At 42.5% G+C, this 21,762-nt stretch overlaps 1 protein-coding gene across 9 annotated transcripts in view; it reads right to left on the minus strand.

Annotated features, from left to right (window-relative positions):
• FAM131B (family with sequence similarity 131 member B) overlaps positions 1–21,529 on the minus strand; it is a 38,464-nt gene extending 16,935 nt beyond the window's left edge. For 6 of the 9 annotated variants that reach the window (XR_003255853.1, XR_003255854.1, XR_003255852.1 and 3 more), the window contains exons 1-4: positions 6,439–6,508; positions 4,955–5,064; positions 3,341–3,376; positions 584–677 (exon numbers count right to left, since the gene is read on the minus strand). Coding sequence is in view for 4 of the 9 variants with exons in the window: in XM_026080332.1 (XP_025936117.1) it covers positions 584–677; positions 3,341–3,376; positions 4,955–5,008 (184 nt within the window). In the remaining 5 variants the exon portion in view is untranslated. Of the gene's footprint in view, positions 1–583; positions 678–3,340; positions 3,377–4,954; positions 5,065–6,438; positions 6,509–21,473 lie in introns of those variants that run through there. The other 3 variants (XM_026080336.1, XM_026080335.1, XM_026080334.1) reach the window with 2 other exon arrangements.
• Between the last annotated feature and the right edge of the window lie 233 nt (positions 21,530–21,762).

Here is a 21,762-nt window from a genome sequence, read left to right on the forward strand (position 1 = left end):
GAAAACAAGGAGGGGCTATTACACAGCTCCAGGGTTGTCTGTCACTCTGCTCACCCCTCTTCGGAAATGGGATTCTCCCTTCCTTTCCTTCTAGGATTCAGCCTTTGGATTGGATGTCTCCTGCCTTTCACTGTATCACTCTCCAAGGGAGTTTCTCCATCTTTCCTTGGACTGGCTCTCAGGAGAAACCCAAATGTGAAAGACCTGGAGAATTCATTTTCTTCCTTGCCTACAATCCATTTAGGACAAAGCTGGACATGAATGGTGAAACCAGGAATTGGATGAACTACAAAATGGAAAATGGGGTTAATCCCCAGCCAGTTTGAGGGGAAGCAGTTGAAGACATCTCAGCTGCAGTGCACAGTGAAAAGCCAACAGGCATAAGACAAATCTGTCCTTTGAAGGTGCAACAGCTAAGAGATGTCTGCATCTAGAATATGTTGGTGTGGGTTGCTCTAAGACCTAGACAGGGCAAGAGTCAGAATGGAGCAATTAGGAGACCAACAGGAGGAGCAATGGGGAGAGGCACAAAGGCATGTGGAGGGAAGCTGCATAGGATAAACCCAAGTTTTGAGGACCTCACCAGAGAAAGATGATTTAGCCAAAGCCCCAATCCCATAAGCATTGGAGTTGCGTTTCAGCTTGGGGAGGATGGAGGTCGTATCTTCCATGGAGAGCTGAAAAGAGAGAGCATATGAAGAAATTATATATGAAAGAGGGAAGGGATGGATGGAAAAGCTAATGGGAGATAAAGAAGAAGAGAATGAGAAAAGGAAGGGAATGGAAGTGAGAGATCAGTTTAAGGATTCCAGAAGGTAGGTGGAATATGAGGAGCAGAAGCAAGCAACAAGAAAAAGAACAAAATAGGGGAAGGAAAAAATAGAGACGATTTAACTGGGACTGGATACTGTGGGACTGAGTGAGGCAAGGTTATGGGGAGAGGCAGGCAGGCTGAGAAAAGCCTCCCTTTCACCCCCACAAATCCTCCATGAACATGCTGCGCTGCTCCCAACTCTTTCTTAGAGATGCAAGACATGGCTGACGGACAGTTAGGGGAGCTTAGAATGGGGAGCTGACAATGTGATAGGCAGGACACAGTAAAATGGATTATACTACAGATATTAATTTGTTACATATATATAACTTTCGTTGTTCATTTTCCCTCACATTTTTAAAGTCTTAATAAAAATGAGCATGACTGTATCAGTGATAAGTCCTGTTTTATTCAAGCACCTACAGCTATGAATAAAGAAATGAGGTCTACAGTTCTGCTGAATTCCCTTTATTCTCTTCTCTGTGTTCAATTTCAGTTTCCCTGAATAACAAGGACAGAGAACTATTGGGAGAGGTAGCAGTCAGAAACATCATCATAAAAACACAATCCCTCAAGACAAATTCCTTGGACTTCTTCAGAGATGCCAGGCATTGCATTTTAGGCTTCATTTTCACAAGCATTAAACAAGCATTGCTTCTGCTTTTCATTTCAACCACTCTAAAAATCAAGTCCAGTGTGTTTCACACTGGGCATCAAAAACAAAGATACTCAAAAGCAGTGACCATAACCCTGGAAATTTTAAACCCTCACATGAAGCAAGTATTTGGTCTACAGGCACAAACCTCATGAAAGCTGAGAGGAGCACTAATTAGGCAGTCAAACAGTTGGAGGTAAAGGAAGCCATTACAAAGATATTGAATTGCAAATAATCCCAGTCAGTTGTTGCACTATAAGAGGAGAGTTTCTCTGAAAACTGAGTGTAAATACAGTGGCTGAGACATCCTGTTACTTTGGAACCAGAAATGTCTGTGTGTAAAAAGTGAGCTGAAGCAATCAGAAAGCAGGGGAAATATAGCAGAAAGTAAAAGATGCAGCTGAGAACACAGCCCTCATTCCATGAGAAGCTTCCTTTGGTGATGAAGCTGGTTAACGAATGTCCATCCATGCCACCACTGGTCATAACTGCCTAGGCACTGCTGTTCAGCATCCATTCATTTGTTTCAAGACAGGCTGGGGTCTGTGCTGTGAGTCACCTCATGGAAATGACCCAGAACGGAAAGCAATCTGCAAGAAGGCTGTACCACTATGGGGGTAGACATCTATGGTATGAAGGCAGGAATGAATAGGAAGAGAAGGAAATTCATAAGCCAGCTTTGATACCAAAGAAGTTATATGAAATTACACTGAGAAAGAGTCTCATTGAGAAAGAGCTGTATGGATCCAGAATGGGTTGGAAAATGAGAAACTGTAAGTAAGGAAACTGTCTTCTACTATGTTTAAGGACATAGGGCTTTGTCTACCTTACTTTCAGCTAAAAAGAACTGCAGTGAGGAAAAAACTGACAAATTTCCCCTAGACAGTAGCTGCATGCACTGTAATTTTCCTGCGCAATTTGTTTCTCTAACCAAGCCTAGGCACAAGATTCCAAGCCATGTGAGATGTCAGTCATATGAAGGTTAATGAAAAATATAAGTCCCACTGAAAGTCAGTGGCCCAAGTGCTGTGAACTCAGAGAGGACCAGAAAAATGACACTCATTTAAAAGTTTTGAAAGCAGCTGGAATTTGAAAATGTTTGTACCTACAAAAATGCAGCCTCTGATCCTGCCTTTCAAAGTGGACAAAACTATCCTCTGGTAATTTATATGAACTGAACATTGTTGAAGAAAAAGCAAGATGATGGTTAGCATCATATGAATTTAAGTGAACACACTTTTTAAGCTTCCAGAGCAAAAAATAGTTTGGCTGTACTAATATGTAGTGTTCTCTTTTCAGAATTCTGTTTTTCATTATTAAACAAAAAATAAAAACTTTTTTTATGCCATAGGTATTAAGAGCAACTAGAAATACGTTTTATTAAAATGTTTGCTTGCTTCCTCCACTTGTTAACTAAGGTTAACTGGTGCTGAACACTCTCCGAGGGACATGAAAACTCCTTTACTTCTCCATGCAACTGAATACGAGGGACACATCTCTTCCTAACTCCTAAAGAAGATCAAATGATGCACTGGTCAAAGACTACTGATTGTTTAAAAATGATGGAGAGACACCTTTTTTATCTAGCAGTGCCCAGAAATCTCAAAAAGAGAGCATCAGAAACGACACGCATTTGCCCCATAAGGGCCAAAGGCAACTTAATAGCCACTTACAGATTTAAATCACCACAAAACAGCTAAACAGAGGTAAACAAAAATTCATCAGCATCTCCTGAATCCCTAGTCAATGAAGAGAATTTCAGTGGCACTGAAAGCTTTCAGTCATATTTCCATTCTGGTCTCCATTATATCCAATGGCAGAAAAATCTTCCAATGGCTAGAAATTTGAACAGTAGCGTAGTGTATACTCACATTAATACCATCCCAGGAAAAATCTGTCCGTGTTTGCTAAAGAAAGAAAAGAAGAACATCGTGTTAGTGTAACAAATAAACAAGCTGCATACTGCCACGTATGTCTCTAGTAGTTGATCATAATCAACAGCCATTTATTTAGCTGATAAATTAAAAACTTCTGTCTTTCAAGATGAGAAATCTGGCTTCCTTCCCTGCTCCTTGTGGTGTCTGTAAGCATCATGGTATTTGTAGGTATGTAAGGGAATAGGATGATACAGAGAGCACGAGTGAGGGAGAAATACAAACACCTTTTGGTAGGAATCCTCTTCACTTATTAACAGCTCTTCTTTGCTAAATACTGCCACGCTGGCATGCCTGTGTGGGAGGTGCATCTCCTGGGGTTAACCAAGGAGGAGCTAGACTACCTGTGTATTTTGAACATAGAGGGTTCAGTAACAAGTTATGGAATGATTTTCTCCTGGAACGATTTTCTCCTGCAGTGTTTCAGTTTGTCCACTCTGACTCACTTTCCCTTTGCAAATCAGATCAGATTTCCATAACAACCATTACACTACCAATTCAGTGTGCATCTCCTTCAGCTAGGAGGACTCACCTCTCAACTCCTTGGTTTTGCAATGTGGACACTCAAGAAAATTAAGGTGGTTCAATTACAGGTATAGTATCCATTCACAAAAATCAAAAGGGCATTAAGCCCCAATATGAGCACTCTCATTCAGGAGTAAAGAGGCCTTAGATTATTGTACCTTAATCCTCTGACAGCACCTGTACAGTTCAGTGAGGTAGAGTTTATGTTCATTGACTTTTAGATCTGTATTTGATTTAACTGAATTTTCCACGCAAGGCTGGGCCCCACAATTTCTCCCAGGGTTTCATGAAACTCCAAGCATTACAAGCCAGAAAGATGTTATAAGGAAATAAAATACCTATATATTAATACTTTGTACAGTTATGTAAATTGTATGATATTTGTGAGTTGTTCATGAGCTTCATTCGTGTTTCCCAAAAAGTTATTGGTTTAAAATAGCTTTGATCTTTTTCCTAATCATGACTGCATACCCTGAAACTTGCAGAGATGAAAATTCAGGTATCTAAGACTACAGAAGCTGCAATAATTCAAAACAGGAAATGAATCAGCCTTTGAAATGCCGCATGGTAAATCAAATGGCAGTGAGTTAATAGTGAATGGATCCCTAAAAACCAAAATGGAGACAAATGTGTTTTTTCAGAAGATTGTAAGACTGTGCTGCAGAAGGTGGGAGAGCCATAGTGCTGGACATTTCAATGAATCCAATATTCAAGGAGTGCAGACCTAAAGGCTTGTCAGAACTGCCCCATTTTTTCCATGTTCTGGTCTACCCTACTTGTGAGAGCTTTTAAGTAAGAGGTTTTTTGCAAACTCTTGCTCAATTTGAATACTTTGAAGTGAGTGACTCCATTCTATTCAATGCAAGCCAACTTTCCAAATATGAAAGTCTGATCTTTGGGTACACACTGACTTTCTGGTCCTCTCCTAGATGATGCCCCAGTGATGCATAATGCTCATTTCTGAACTCAGAAAGAAACAAAACTTTCCAGTTTCCCTGTGTGAGTGGGTACAGTACAGGTACTCACCTCAGTGGAAGGCCGATGGAAGCTGCTGCCATGCAGTGAACTGGTGCTGTCCATATTGATTTGGTCCACATCTTTCAGTCCTTTCCAGTCTACTGCAATGACCTCGTTTCCTGTAGAAACATACCTAGTCACATTTCTTGATGCCACCACAGTGTGTTTTCCCAAGTCGACTCAGCCAAGTGTTAAGCCAAGTCAACTCAGCATATTGGAGAATCACTGAGTTTAAGGACACAATGGCTGGAACATTTAATCACACCTTCTGTATATCATCAGCTATTACATTTCACCCTGTTATCTTCATGTCAAGACCAGTCATCTGTGTTCTTCTCAAGCATAATGTATGCTTGGCTAAAGCATAACTCCCAGAAGAAAAGCATCTAGTCATGATATGTGATTGAGAAATAATCACTTCTTTTGATATCCAGTTCCAATATTAAATCATCATCACTTAAAAAGGCATTTCTCCTTTCTAATTTGAATTGGTCTGGCATCAACTTACAGCTGCTGGTCCTTGCTTTGCCTTTCTCATAAAGATTAAAGAGCTTTTTAATACCTGTCATTACATTTCATGAAAGTTATTCATACACTTGCTTTTCTTCTTGACAAACTAAACAGACTGAGATCTTTAGGATTCTCACTGTAGAGCATTTTTCTACCTCCCTTAATAAATCTATGTCTCTTTTTAAAAGGTGTCTCAAATTTGTCAGTTCTATAAAATGCGGGCATAAGAATGGACATGGTACTGCAGGACTGCTCTCACCATTCTGTCAGTAAAGTTAAAAATCACTTACTGCTTCTGATCACATTTACCCATTCTGGTATAACCTTGCAATGTATACTCACATTCAGCTGTTTGTTCACTGTGATTCCCTAAGCACTTTGCACAACTTTCTGGGATTTTTCACCCATTCAAAAGCAGTCTGTGCTGTTTGGTTTTAGATGCATTTTAATGAAAAACAAAGAATCAAATAAAATTAAATGCTAGTAACATAAAATAAAAGTGATAAAAAAGGAATGAACAAAAATAAAAAAAAATTACATAAGAATGATTTTTAAAACAAGTAAAACTAAACACAAAGTAACAGTCTTTAAATAAAGTCAGCTGAGTAACAGGGACTCCCCTGTATGACTGCTCTGTCCAGATAACTATTTACTATGCCTTCAGCCCTTGTGTCATCCTCAGACTCTGTTAAAAGTGATTTTATTCCTACTTCCATGTCATGGAGGAAAAAGTTGTATTGTACTTAAAATTGAGATTTTTGGAACCTGGCAAGAAATTCAGTACAGTAATGATCCCCTATTAACAAGTAATTCCTGGGATCAAATGAGCAATCTCCAGTCCATTTGATATACATGCTATTGAATGTGTGTGGTGCTATTTTCATCAGCTTTCAGCTTTTTTATTTGTTCTTTATAGGAAATTTCATCTCCCCAAACATTTGGAAATCCTCTTGCTTGTTCTAGCAATTCTGGCACACTTATACCTGCTCATCACTACACTTTCAGTGGAGATCTTCTGACAGGCAAAAGATGCTGCACAACACCCAGCCCTACAGAGGCCTGCAGGAGACACAAAGGAGTGGCAGTTCTGAGGCACTCATCAGCTGGAATTCAAAAAGCAGAAAACCAATTTGGTGTTAAAAAGGCTAAACATGGTGAGCTGAAAGCCAGCAGAAAGCAAATGCTATCTGATTTGATGTCCATCACACCTCCCCTTCTCCTCATTCTCTGCTATGCAAGAAGACCTCACTTTCTGGAAGAATCAGGACATATTTTCCCCCTCACACTTGAAATATGTTTTCTGCTCATCAGGATAATTGGAACTGAGTGTTTTAATAGCATCCCCCATATGCTTCTGACTAAGCTGAATAAAGCAGAAACAGTTCAGGGATCTTTAAAAGAACAAGGAGATTCCTGTATTGTATGACACTATAAAGATGCACATTAGAAATCAGACAGAGTCAGACTACAGGAGGAGACAGGGCTAGGCTGTGATGAGCATGATAAAGACCACCTCTCAAGGCTGTGATCCTCCTGGCTAGCTTTGAGCTCAATTAATTATTATTAATTGTGATTATTATTAACTGTGGTCAATTCATGAACTCCAAGTGTAGAGCTGAATTTGTGTTAAACTCTGATCAGGTCATTTGGCTCCCATCTGCAGGCAACCCTCTTTGCAAGGCTTAAGGGTGCTTCAAGTTATGCACAGAGTCATCCCAATAAGTCTGGAGACATCTCCACTCTTAAGGCTATGCCAGCAAGTTCCCAGGGATGGGAGAGAATCGTCAAAGCTTTCTCTAAAATCCTGGCACAGAATTTAAAGGCATGGATGGGACCATTCCCTCATTTCCTCTGGCTGGTGAGTACAGCTGCAACTAGCCCACCTCGAGCAAACACTTCTTTTACTATTATTGTATTTGATATTACCCTGCAACATCATCGATACCTTCTACCCAGCCTTAGATTATGTTTTGGCCTCTCCAATTGGCAGCAATTTCTTTTCTTTTTTTTCTTTTTTTTTGTTTTGTTTTGTAAAGCTGTGGAAGACTGCATGACCACCTATCAAGCTGGCAATCCTGAAACCAGGAAAGTGAGAGAGGGAGGTTTGGTATGTGTTTGGACCCAAAAGAGAGAGACAGAGCCTTATTGGGCCCACTAATGGACATGTTCCCAGTGCTGCAGGAAACTTTTTGGACTTGGGGGTTAAAATCAAAGCTATCCATCTTCTAGGGCTAGAAATATCTCTAGCAAGGGGAAGTGCCTGCTAGAGCCCTGAGAAGCCTTATTGTCACAGTGCATCTGCTATAAGGTCCAGTGATGGCTTAAAGTAAACGTGTTTGACCTCCCTTGATCAGGAAGGAGCAGAAGGGAGAAGTGAGTGAAGGACAGGTAAGGGACATTGTAAGGAGGTGCAGATCTGGAGAGGCCAGATACAGGAATGGGTGGAAGGATTGAATGTAGTCAGGGTGAGGTGAAGAGTCAATAGAAGTCAGCGGGGGGCTGAAAGTGGAGTTAGGAGTAGGGGTGGCAGCTTGGGAGATTTGAGTGGGCATGGGGAGCTGGGAGGCATTGAGGAGCTGCAGGATGTTTTGGTGGAGCAGGTCTGTCTCCTCCCATTCCCCTTGCCTATGCTTGCTGGGGTCCCATTGCCATCTTCCTGCATAGGTAGCCCCCAGTCCTTTCCTGCCTTCTCCCACCTTTCGGTGACACTAGAAGAGGAGGGCTAGGGCCTTCCTGCTGAAGAGCTGATCTAGACAGTGATGCTGGAGAGGCAAAGGGTAGCCATGGATGTTTTCAATACAGGCAGCAGAGCCATGGCCATTTTACCTCCATTTACCCTAGGTCTCTTTCCTGTACTCTCAGTTGTTTCTGAGCGCAGTGGTGTGGCCCTCCCTAGACATCCAGACATGTTCAGCATGTAGTGCAAAACCAGCTGCAACACTGCTCTGCAAACACACTGCAAAGACCCAGAGAGTGAGAGGTGGACATTAGGGAATTTGGTGCTCAGCGTGTGCAACTTGACAGCTCCAAAGTTTGCAGAATGACACTCAGTTTTTGGTATCCATACTGCTAGTGCAGTGACAATTTCCAGGAAGTGTTAGACGGTGCAAAATATAAATATTATTCTGGCAGATGGTAGCATCAAATAGCTGAAGCAAACATTAACATCAAAATCTTATTTGTCTCAAAGTTTATACCTGTTCCATAATAATAGAACTAAAGGCCTATAAAATGTATTTATTACTATTTTCCTCCAGTTGAAATATTTCATCTACTAGATAAGGGAAGAGAACCAGCAATGTATGATCTTGCATGCACTATGAAGACCAACTAATTATTTAAAAGTCTTGCTCTACACAGTTTCACAGGTACTGAGGAATAAGAAATATGTTGGGAGAAAATACATGTTTAATATCTGTTATTTAAATGCTTTTAAATGCAAAAATACATGCTGAACAGTTACAACATGATACACTGTGGTTGAAAAGGAAATCTCTGGGCTCTGATTGGCATTGGTCTTGGGGCAATGTTACTTCCTCTTAATGAAAGTTGGAAACAGGTTAGGATTTTTTTTTCTCTTCTGCTAGAAATTGCCAGAGCAATATCAAACCACAGGCATGAAAGACCAAGTTCTGCTCTGACAGATGGCACAAAAGGCACAAGACAATTCAGAAAGAAATATGGTAAGTGAAGTGGGAAAAGAGGAACTGAAAGCAGTACACTATATTTTAGTATTGTATTTATCCAGCATCTTGTCAAAAATTCAACTGCTATTTCCCTTGGCATTACCTCTGTTCAAACTCTTCATTCTCCATGCTGTCTTCTTAAGCATTTGAGCTGTATTCGTCTTTCTCCCTTCCATCAGTATGTTTTTGCCTTTTTGATATTACCTTTCTTCTCAAATATATTTTCCTTTCTCTTATCCATCTTCCATCCCAGCTTCTGCTAACCATTATGTCTATACCATTTGTAATTCTATCATCAATCACCTCTTACAGAACAGGATTTGCTCCTCTGTGTATAGAGCTGAAGAGAGCATTCTAAAGCATGAGTGGGTCATAAAGATAATTTTAGAGTGGGATTTTTGCAAATACATGCAACTCAATTTCTTACTGAAATGTTCTGAAATGAGATAATGAAAGGAAAATTGATTTTCTGACTTTCTTGCCATTGTTTCTGTATGGTGTGTATAGAAAGGATGTAAAGGGCTTTGCTTTTCTTTGCACTTAAAGAAGATGAGTGATTTTTTAATTTTATTATTTGTTTTTCTGGGTTTTTTTTAATATCAGAACTTCCATCCTTGCTCTGGAAGACTCAGTGGATGACTGAAGAACAAGTGGGAAGTTAATTACAAAAAACAGTGAAATAAAACCAAGGAATTGAAATATATAAATACACTAAGCCACATTGTTTGCAGACCATGGTTGCTTTGTAATTTCAATACAAATTTGACTAAAAAAACTCTGACAAATTCATCAGAAAAAGAGCTCTATGTTAACTTCCAATCACAACCAGTAACTGAAGTAATATTCCATCTCAAGTCCTCTAAGCCTTTGGGGGAAAAATATTACCTCTCTTACTGTTACAGTATTGTTAAGGTAAAAATATATTTTTTTTAACTCAGCCCTTTCTAAATCATAAAGAAGAAAAACATTTAAAGAGAAAAAAGGTGGGAGAAAGAGAGTGTCAAAACCCTTTATTCTCCAGTTTTTTTTTTTTTTTCCGAGCATCTATAACTATGGACTCTCAAAAATTAGAAAATGTACATACTAAGATTCCCAAGCAATATGAAATAATGCCCTTTTTCATGAATGCACTGGGCACATTCAAGGATTAGTTTCAATGACTTATCTCACTGTGTTGATTTAGTGTTACTTTTTCTGTATTACAGTAGCTCAGATTGCCACATACTTTGTATCATGTCTTTACGTTCTCCTGGAGAAATACATAGAATTTCTTAGTTGCACATATTTTCTGGTTTTATTAATTCATTTTATCTTTCTTTTCATTTCTGTGATCATAAGAAATTCACCTTATTTCGTATTACTTATCTGTCACAATGTTAAGAAGTTCATTGTCTTTGGGATTCCTCTGGACATTTCCTCAGTTCTTACTACCACCGTGTATTCATCAATTTGGTACGTGTGTCTGTGTTTTGTTCATTTAACAAGGTACATGCTTGAGTCAGGTATATGCCTATAATCATCTGTTTTGTTGTAACTTTTGTGCTAGATACACAATATCTTCTCTTATTTGTCTTCTCTATTTTGTTTGACATAAAATAGAGCAATACAGTTTGAGAATCTTAAATTTTCAATTTTCCTTCCAATTGGAAATGTCATGAGGTTGACATGGTGCTGTGAAAATGTGGACTATATACTAACATGTATTTGTGTCAATCACTTTGTGATGTGTCAGGTCAATTACCACAAGAAGAAACTTACTAATTACAGTGAATTTCCAGCACTGCTGTTATTCACTGTTAGTGAACTTTCTTCTGTTTCTCAAGTTTTACTTTCCAGCAGGGAGCAGAAACATCATCATTTGATATTGGTAGCCAATGTTAATGTTGGTGAAGATCAATATTTAGAGTAAATGGCTCAGTTATTCTTTTCCATTCCCTTCTCCTTTTCCCTGAACAACTAAGAAAACAAGAAAAGTAATTAGGGTAATTATGATCAGTCTTTAAATGGTTCTTTCCCTAATATCCTTTTTCATGATACTCGTGGGAGTTTAGTATCTTTGTCAAATGTAACATCATAATATCTTGTCAAATATTGTTGAAATCAAAGAAATAGAAAAGCTATTGAGAAGGACTGACAGACAGACAGATAGTGTAATTACAGAAACCTTTTTTTCCTTGAATGCTTCACAGAGGGTCACTCAAAAGAAGCGTAAAGAGCAACACTGAGGAAAGGAATAAGCCCCTGCCTAATAGTTCCAGGTCACCTCAGGGAGATGAGAGCATTCAAATTCTCCCAGGAAAAGCTGAGAAATGAACCTGAATTATCCACATACTCTGTCAGTTCTCTAGCTTGTACTGCATGAACAAATATAGAAACTAGACACCTGCTGTTGACTTTTTCAGAGTATACCTAACAATTGAACCACCTGCAGAAGATAAACAGAAAAATGCCTGTTTTTCACAGATGAGGTAGGGCTGAGCAGTTTGGTGCTCATCAAAGCAGAGAAACATCTTGGTCTGCATGAAACATGTCTTGGAAATTTTCAATCAGAAATGAAAACACCTACAGATCTGAGGTATATTCAGAATTCAGTATCAGATGAGCAGTTCTCAGGATCTCTGCTTTGGATCTGGGCAATTTAAATACTGCCCCAGTCCAGTCTGCCTCTTTCTGCAGACAGGTCCCTTTTTGGTCCATATCAATGGTTTTAACTTGTAAATGCAATAGAGCTGTTTAGGAAATAGAATTAATGAACAAAGCTCCAAGAACAACAATTTCCTTCTTGACTAGAAACTTTCAAACTAATTCTAAAGGCTACTGCATACCATGTCCTTGCAACTGAGCGGAGATGAACACAGAGCCTAGTGTTAGATACAGGCAGTGCTGTTCTGAGAAGCAATCATGCCATTTAAGCTAAGGAGGTACTGCATCCAATTAGCACAATAAAAAAATTCTCAAAGCCCTGTCCCAGCTGCAGAACATTAGCCAGCATGAACAGCAGTGACAGGTTTATCCTCATTCTTCACTGTTTCTCTAAAGTGCAGAGAATGTGTCCCCAGGGACCCCATTCAGCACAGTAAGTATGAACACATCAGTATGAACCAAGGCAGCATCCCTCTTTCGCTGGCCTACAGCCAACATTACAGAAGTAATATGCAGCAGGCAATTTCATATGTTGTTCTCCCTATGTGTTTAAATTTTAATCTCTGTGGCTGGATGTCACATGGGCACTGTCTTAGAGCATAAGAATAACATTAATTCTGACATCTATATTCTGTAGATTCATCTCTACCAGAGGGGAAGAAACACCATCCAAACAGCTCCCTAAGAGTCAACAGGCAGACTGCAACACAGCCTTCTCCCTGAGCTCCCTTCCCTGCACCCTGGAGCAGGGAGAGAAAGCTGTCACTACCCAGTGTTACCACCAGAACTATTGCCACCACTCTGCTGCTGACACCTCCATCTCCACTAATAGTTGGAATGTAATCCTGCACCATCCCACACAGCAGGAGCCAAAGGTCTCTGAGGGCCCTGGCTTAAGTGAAATAGGGCCCACATCCCAGTTACCTCCTGTGGTTCCCAGGTCCTGCAACACACAGAAGGACTCAGGGAGGGGACAAAATGGAGCCTCCCTCCCATGCACCTTACTGCTACCCTTCTCCCCTCCTTTATCCTTCTCCTCCCTCTCTCTGATGTACTATATATATATATATATATATAAACACACATGGTCCCCCACCCTTCCTTTTCCCATAGGGTCTCCTGTTCACACCATTCCCCTCCCCAGGATCTCTTCTCCTCCTGAGCCCCTACATACCTTTTCCATGCTCCCTTTTTCTGCCCCTGCCCCTTCTTGTCTCCAGTCCAGCCCTGCTCCAATCCCTGTCATCCAGTGCAGCCTGTGGAGCCCATGCCTTTTCCCCTCACTCAGCCCTCTCCTCCCTTCCCCTCTTTCAGTCCCCTGCACCCTCCTACTGGACAGTCTCCCAAGCATTATCACAGATAAATACTCACAAAACATCCCAGACATACGTTCCCATTGACCCGCCTGTATGGAGAAGCTGAGACAGACTGAAGAAGGAGGGTCCCTGACCCAAGGGACATTCCCAGTCCCTCTCTCCCCACATAACCCATGGGGTGGGCTGCACGACTGCCAAGATGATGTCAAGAGGCCAAGGTGGGACTCCACTGCCAGCAGAACTGTCAGCAGTCACTGTCAGCAGAAGGGGTCAGGAGAAGAAGAACAAGAGCCTTGCTCCAAAACATCAGCATATGGGGGCAGCTGCAGCCTGACTATCAGTTTCAGGCTCCCCTCTCCTTACTTGTCCCCCCACCAGCTTTGGAGTATGGCTCTGGCAGTGTACAGCCAGGTGGCTTTGACCTTGCCCAACACAGCCATCACATACTTGGCCATGGTGTCCATCAGCCACCACCTTGTGGAACAGCAGCAATGGTCAAAGCCTCTTCCTTCCACAGCCAGGAGGCACAGAGACTGCTGCCTTCCAGTCATCACCCTCCACCCCAAATTGAAAGTGTGGGAGTTGCCAGAGGCAGTGAGGCTCTGGGCCATGACAATGGCCTCCAGGCCTTAGCAGATTTCTTCCGGGCAACACAGACCACCATCTGGGACACAACAAGAAAGGGTCTCTCAGTGGGTGTGTTTCCATTCTCCCCAAGCCCAAGCAGGACAAGGGTATTCAGGTGGTACTAACTTCTGTTTCGCAACCCTTCACAATGCTCGTCTCCTCCTCATCCTCTCCTGGTTTGCCCTGAAGAAGCTGGTATTCCCCATCAGCCCTCTCCTGCAGGGCTGGAAAAGATGCCTCCCTCCATCGTGTGCTCCCCCTCTGCCAATGAAGCCCCATCCATGTGCTGCTGGCAAGATCCATTGTTATTCCACATCAGGAATCTTCTTGTACATCCTCCAGATGTCCAGGGCACCAAGGGAGAAACTGTCCCCAATCCCAGGAGGCTGCCAGTGGTGCCTGGGCCATCCCCACTAGACAGAGCACCGCAACTCCACAAGCAACTGGGGAATGTGCCAAAGACCTGCCAGCAGTGAGACTGCAGGGGCTGAGCTCACCAGGCACAGCTACCAGCACAGGGTCACCAGCCCTGCCCCAATCACCCACCCCCGGGCCTGTGAGGGTGGTGCCATAGCTCAGTATCACAGCCACCAACACCCCTACCCCTAAACCCACCCCATGATTTTCCCTGCTGCCCCAAGGACATATTCCCCAACATGAAACAACCTCTAGAGGTGGGTGCTGTTCATGAGCTCCCTTGGATCCCCAGAAGAGTTACGCACCTCCCTCAGCTGCTTGCCCTTGCATCAGGGGAGGAGTCAGACCAAAATGTACTGGCTGTGCTGTGCTGGGGATCTTTATTAAGCAGGAGAGTGACAGAAATGCCCCAATCTGGAGACCTTGGGGCACTACAAGCACTGTGGGCTTACACCAGTCTGAAGGCTCCTCAGCCCCATCATGCTGAGGGACAAGCTGTGCCACCTGCTGGAGACTCATTGCTCTGGGAAGAAGATGCAGCTGACCCTTGCCATGGGAGATTACAACCTCATCCTCATCAGTGAGGATGGGGACCCATCAGGGAGGGAAAGGGACCCATGGGGCAGAATCATGACCTGTACCCTGGGGCCCCCAGGTCTGGCAACAGTACCTGCTGGTGCACAGCACTGCTGGTACCACAGGCACCACCACCATTGGCCAGTAAGTTCCTTAGCCCCCTTCTCTCTCCTTCCTAGTGAAATAGCTCAGAATCGTATCACTAAACCCCATGGGCTGGAGGGTAGGTCTCTGTAGGGGCTGGGTACTCCCCATCCTGTTCCTGCAGGAGACCTTCACCGATCTAACTGCCAAGCCTAGTTGCTGCAAGGGTAGAGAAGCACAGCCTACTTTTGCTGTCTCATGGTCTTCTCTGGTGGAATGGCAACCCTGTTCACCTTGGAAATACAGTCCAAGATGCTCGATGTCACCGAGATTATGCCCAGTCACCTGCTGCACTGTTCAGTCTGTATAGAAAGGCTGGTCAGTAAACCAGTTGATGTCCATACCCCAATACCAGGCCCAGAACATTTATAATTCTACCAACTGATATCTCTGCCTTCCTTGTTTGTCTGGATCCTCCAGTGCCTAGTCCTGGATAGGGACTTTAACATCACCAAGCGGACAGCACTGGGAGGGGGAGATATCAGGCTACAGCAGGTGTCCCTGGGAAGATCTCATCCTGGTGCAAACTCCACCCAGCTGACTGTACTTCCTTCGTCTGAATCTGAGTAGCAGACTGTGACCCACTCTTGACTGAATGGCATTTGTTTCACACCACATGTTTCACAACATGTGTCAAGATTATTCTTCTTATGTTACCACCCATGGCAGTCAGCATCACCTCCTAGAGGATGGGGCTGGTCTACTACATTTTAACAACAGCTTGTTAGAGAATATGGACTTTCTAGCAGCCTCTCAGGAGTTCTGGATCAACAGATGAGAGAAGAGGCATGCCTTTCCCTTGGCCCAACAGTGCTAGAAGGTAGAGTAGGAAGTTGCAGGCCAGACTCTTTTTCTACCACTACATGAAGTCATCAAGCCAGTGGAGGGACATGGCAGAATGAACAGGATGTTCTGGGGCTGGAGAGGCAGGCTTCCCAGCAATTCAGTGGGTGCTACATGAAGCTGGGCAAGCCTCAGGTCCTGGAAGAACATCAGGCCCAGGACACTTTTGCGTGGTTGCAGATCCAGCTCCTCTGGGAGATGGATCATGGCACTTGCTTCTTCCACATCTTGAGAAGAAGAGGGGTGACAAAAACATATTGCTTGCATCCTGACAAAGGATAGCACTACTCATGCAGATCCAGAGCAGATGCAAGAACAAACAAGGGCCTCCTCTGCAGCTCACTTCTCTTTGGATAACATTGATTTCTGTATTTGCCATGTGCTGAGTAAAAGTACCCAGTGGTCAGCATGGCTGACCAAGACTCACTGGAGCTCCTTCTCACTGTGGCTGAGATCTCAGAAACATTCCACCACATGCCCAGGAACAAAACTCCAGGCTCTGCCAGGTTGAGCCTCTCAGGAGTGAAGAGCTTTGCCTCTCATGCCAGATGGCCATGATAGCTCTCCTGCCAAAAAAAGTGGGTCTTCTGCAAACCGAGGAACTGCTGCCCAGTATCACTCCTTAGCACAGATCATAGCAAAAGCCACCTAACTGTGGCTAGGGTCTGCGCTGGCTTACGTGATACACCCGGGCCACAGCCACATGATCCCATCCCAATCCAGAGCATCTTTCACAAACTCTCTCTGATCTAGGACCACATAGGGACAGTCTGTCATTTGCCCTCCTTCTCCTCCTGGTCACCCAACCAGGAGAAAGTGCTTAACAGCAGAGGTGATGGCTGTCTTACAGGGACCTTGAAGGCATTCAGGTTCAACTGCTGCTTTGTGGGGTCCAGCAGTTGTGTACTGCTACAGAGTGCTCCTTCAAGCTCAACAGGGTCCTGTTGGCTTCAGGTGGAGAGTGAGTCAGGGCTGCCCTATTCCAGCCACCACTGCTCCAACACCATAGAGTCCTTCCTCTGTATTCTCTGTCAGGGGGTGATGGGCCTGGTGCTGAGAGGGGACTGGGGCAACCCCATACTGCTTGCCTGGCACACAGTGTAGAACACCCAGATCATACCACCATCTCCTACCTCAGGTGAGTCCTACAGGAAGGCAGCCCCCTCCAAACCCTAGCTCCACGGAGCTCCTTCTCAGACCTTGGCCTGTGACTCCCTAGCCAATCCCCACACCACTTTAGTAAGCTTTGAACAGCTAGATGACATGCCTTGAGAATATATCTATGTATTCATGCATCAATTGCTTAATTTCCTCACCCTCACATCCCATCCAGACACATGGTAATGAGACCACTCCTTGTCAGTAGAGGATGAGGAACCCTCCTGTCAGCAGAGGATGAGGAATCCTCCTGGAAAAAGCCATTTTCTACTCTGAGCTAATTCCCTGGCCCCCTGGGGGCATCAGCTAGAAAACCTCCATCAAGCAGAAGGCACAAGTCTGTTCACAGGACCCCCTGACTCATGTCCCTCTTGCTAATCCTTTTTCCCTCCTTTACCCAATTACTTAATCATCTCCAGACCTTCCCTTTGATCCAACAGCAGATTCTCTTCAACAGCCTGTGGTGTCACCTTTATAAATGTGCTTTGGAAATCCACTGGATCTCCTTTGTCAACATGCTCATTCAATGCTTCTAAGACTTGTGTGGCATGCTTTCCCTTAACAACAGCAGTGTTAACTTTCCACAGCATATCTTATTTGTCCATGCATGCACTAATTCTATTCTTTGGAATAATGTGTACTAGTTTGCCTCGTAGGCACATCATGTTTACTAGCTTATGGTTTCCCAGATCTCAAAATCATTTTAAAAACTGGCATCACATTAGCTAGCTTCCAATCTTGTTGTACTAAACTGATGTAAGACATCACACATAATAATAAATACTTCTGCTCTTTCAGCCCTGAGGTCCTCCAAATATCTTGCATGAATGCCATCTAATGACTTATTACCTGCTCTGTAACCTCATCTGCTGAGGCTTCGATTTGAAGCTGATCTGATGCATCCCCAATAAAGAAAGGTTACAGTAGATGAACCTCCACAAATTCCAGCACAAAAAGCACAGATCCAAAAAAGTATTCCTTTTTTTTCTGCTATGGTCTTAAATCTCTCTGAGTCACCTAAAACCTCTTTAAAAGTAACTATGCACTAAGTCCTGCTCACTGCACAAGGCCATGCGAAGAGTCACTCATCTTTTATGGGCTCCTTGACTGGCTCCTGAAGTAAACATTTAATCTTTGAACATGACACTCAGCCAATCAACACACAGGGTTAACTGAAGTCTCCTGTTACTACTGAGTTTCCTGCCTTCACAGCCTGTCTGATCTTCCTGTGCCTGTCACAGTTTCCTGTCACCATCCTGGCCAGTGTTAACAGTATAAACCCTAAAACTGTTTTTCCCTATTTAGGTCTGGAATTTCAGTTCACATGCTAGCCATCTGGATCACTGAACTATTTTTCTATAATTAATAAGGGTTTCCCCATAAACCATATCTGATCAAGCTCTATGGATACAACCACATCTTCCCAGAATGTTTCAATTTATAAGTTTCCTTTTTATAAATACATTCCTGTACTTGAAAACTTGTGGCTTAAACTCACCAAAAATAAATAAATAAATAAATCTGATGGTCTAATCTAAATTCCTTACTATAAGAGGGGCCAAAATTATTCCCTTTGTTAATTATAATTTCAGTTGCTATGCTTAACTACAGGGCATCTTTAAAAAAAAATCATGATTTTTACATATTCGGGTGACAAAGAATTCACTACAATTCTTGGCAAATTATTCCAATAGTTAAGTATTTTTACCATTTGACTTTGTGCTGTATTTCTAGTCTGAATGTATCTGCTATCCATCCATTGTGTCTTAACTGTTTCCTGCTAGGTTGTAGAGTCAGATGGTTTTGAGCTTCTCTTCTTGACTCAAGTACTTAAAAACTGTCATCAGATCACCCTTGTAAGTTTCTACTCACGGTTCACACATTTCTTTTCTGACCATTCTTCAGTTTTGCAGCACTCTCCAAGAATGGACACTGCACAACCTCTGCGGAAAACCTGTCCCAATGCTCGACTGTCCTCACTGTGAAAAAGTTTTTCCTTATATCCAGTATGAGCATTCCTAGTTTCTCTTCCCCCTCACCACCAAATACTATTTGGCTGTAATTTCTTTGAATATTTTGCAACCATGTGATGTCACTTCACAAAACACATTTGCTGCAGGCTTCTGTGAAAAGACATCAGAGAAATCAGAGCCACCATTGGAAAAACTGAGAGCATGCATGAGCATAATAAGCTTTAGCTTTCTATTCATTTAAATCCATTCAAGGAATTAAAGAAATCTTGCCACACCAGTGAGAACAACCCATATTAGGATATGTCTAAATTGTAGTCAAAGGAACAATTGCAATGCATTCAGACTGGAACTACAATGCATTCAGACACACAGGCAGGCCTGAACGATCTTAAAATCAGTTAATTCAATTACTGACAATAACCATGCTGGTCATTGCACGTAGTTGACACTTAAATATCTGCTAAGATCCCACCTGTATTTTACAGACTGTACTGTCCAGCAACCTCAGTCAAAACCTCCTTTACAATCATTGAAACTGAGTCCCAGCTGACATGACAGTCACTACACAGCTTTCCAGGAATTACGATGGGGCAATTATCCCCAACAGACCTGACTGCTAGCTGTGATCAGGGGCAGAAGCCAGTTGCGATGCTCATGAGGTCTCCGGTTTGTGGCATACCTGCTATCATGCTACGTAACACAAAGCACACTGAGGTGTGCTACAGTGGGTGCATGTGCAGAGAATGTGACTGGGTACCATCTTAGTCTTTTAAGATCACTTTTCAGCTTTTCTCATACCCTAGGAAATCCAAACCTGATCATCATCATTGTGATTTCTGGTGTCCTCTCTCAGACTGAAAGATGTTACATGACTCCATTTTGATTTTATGCATACGGAGCTACTCTGTTATGACCCTCTCGATTACTTTTTCCCAGGGAGGGAATAACTAGAAAAATCACATTTAGGAAATAAAATGTAAAGATGCATATCACTAAACATGTGCAAACTCTGACATCTAACTAGATCATAGCAAAATGTCTCTGCAGGAGATGGATAAATCATGTGGTTTGCGTAAAATTGGAATGGAAAAAACCCTGCAGCAAGCTCAGGGCACAATCCTGCATTGGACCTTGTGTGGTAAATAAACTAAATCTGACTGATTAGGAGCTTTCTAGTACTAATTTCTTCAAGTTAAAGAACCCAAATTCTGAGTTCAAGTTAAAGAAACCAAAATCTGCTACATGCAAGTTCAGACGTAAAACCAACAGAAGTGTACCATTCTTCTTTTATCTCTAGAACCTGCTTCGTCTTGGGAAGTCAATACAGAGCCCATAAATTAAACTAATTCTGCAAAAATCTAATGAGATATACGATACAGCAAGAACACAAAGTTCTATGTCATGTTTGAGGTTTAGTTTCCAAACACATCCTAGAGGTCAGACCTAGCACTTAAAAGCACTGTTTTCCTAAAATAGGCCTGAAGAATCCTCCCAATAACTCCCAGACAGCTGGAGTGTATATTCTATGCTATCCAACAAGAATTGTTCTGAACAAACCTGCTTATGTGAAGGAGTCCAAGTAAAACCCAGACATCAGTCAGTCCAACCTCTAGGACTCTAAACCCATGAAGTGAAGCAAAACAGTGTACAAGTTTCACACAGTGCAGGCATCAGGCACCATTCCTACATTCAGATCTGACTGACATAGAGATTAGAATCATTGTCTTACAATTCCCCTAATGCAAACCTCCATAACATGAGCTCAAGGAAAATTCCTCAGTTAACTGTATAAATAGGTCCCTTATGCCCACTGTGCTCTCAGCATCAAAAATGAGTATCTCTTGTAGAAACAAAAAGTCAATATAGTCTGAAAAGTCCAGTATCTCTAACATTAAGGGCATATTTTAGGAGTACAATTTGCACCCAGAAGGTGAATTTTCCATCATCACTATCCCATCATCATTTTAATACACAGATGCTCTTTTATATTTTTATGTATGCGCACACATCTGCATAGTATTTATATATGCACATGATACTTGCAACAGCTCAACTGCATAGGCTTTTTGGCAACTCATATTCCAGGTCACGGATCATAAAAATGCTGCCATATATAGGAACAAATATCTGGGTGGTTAAGTATGAAAGCTGTGTGTCATTCTGCACAGTGGAGAGTGGGTGTTTCTAGATGCGTTTGTTATTTTTTTGAATAGTACTGTGGGAAGAGGGATTAGAAATTAATGCTACTAGTTCAGACATTCATTGACAAAGGCGATACAGATCATTTGCTAGCTAACGGGATAATGATGACCATGGCAGTTGGTCCAACCTGATGTGTACGTATGTGTGGAGGATTTGGGAAAGGCAGGAGAGGGAGGCAATACATGTTTTGACATGCTACAGACACACAGATCAGGACTCTCCAGATAAGTATGAAGAATCTCAAGGGAAATAATGCAGTTAGCTGCGCCATGTGGTCGTTACAGAAGACACAGGAAACTTCTTTAGGCCATGAGGACAGCAGAGACTGGCAAGAGACATTGGCTAGACGTGGGAACTAAATCTTAAGGTAGAAACTGGAGTTCTAGTTTAAAGTTTGCTGCTACGGGAATACAGGGTTCCTGGAAGTGCTCACCATCAGCGAATGGCTTTCCTATTGAGACAAGAAGAGGTGTCACAGCATCAGGCTTTAGCACGGTCCCTCAGATTTAGTCTGGGTAGGTGGTTCAATCCCCCTTGCCTTCAAAGGCTTCATTTCCTCATAGATGACACAGGGCCTGTGTGCTTCGTGGAAAGGCATAAGAGAGGGAGGTGTTCTATCAAATGAGCTTCTCTCAGGGGCTGTTTTGGCGGCTTGAATGCCACATGCCCGTATAACTCATGTCTGTACATGTGATTTGCACAGAAGGAAAGTCTCCTGTGGG

This window comes from Apteryx rowi, unplaced genomic scaffold (genome assembly GCF_003343035.1).
Source record: "Apteryx rowi isolate R43461 unplaced genomic scaffold, aptRow1 scaffold_515, whole genome shotgun sequence".
Taxonomy (NCBI): domain Eukaryota; kingdom Metazoa; phylum Chordata; class Aves; order Apterygiformes; family Apterygidae; genus Apteryx; species Apteryx rowi.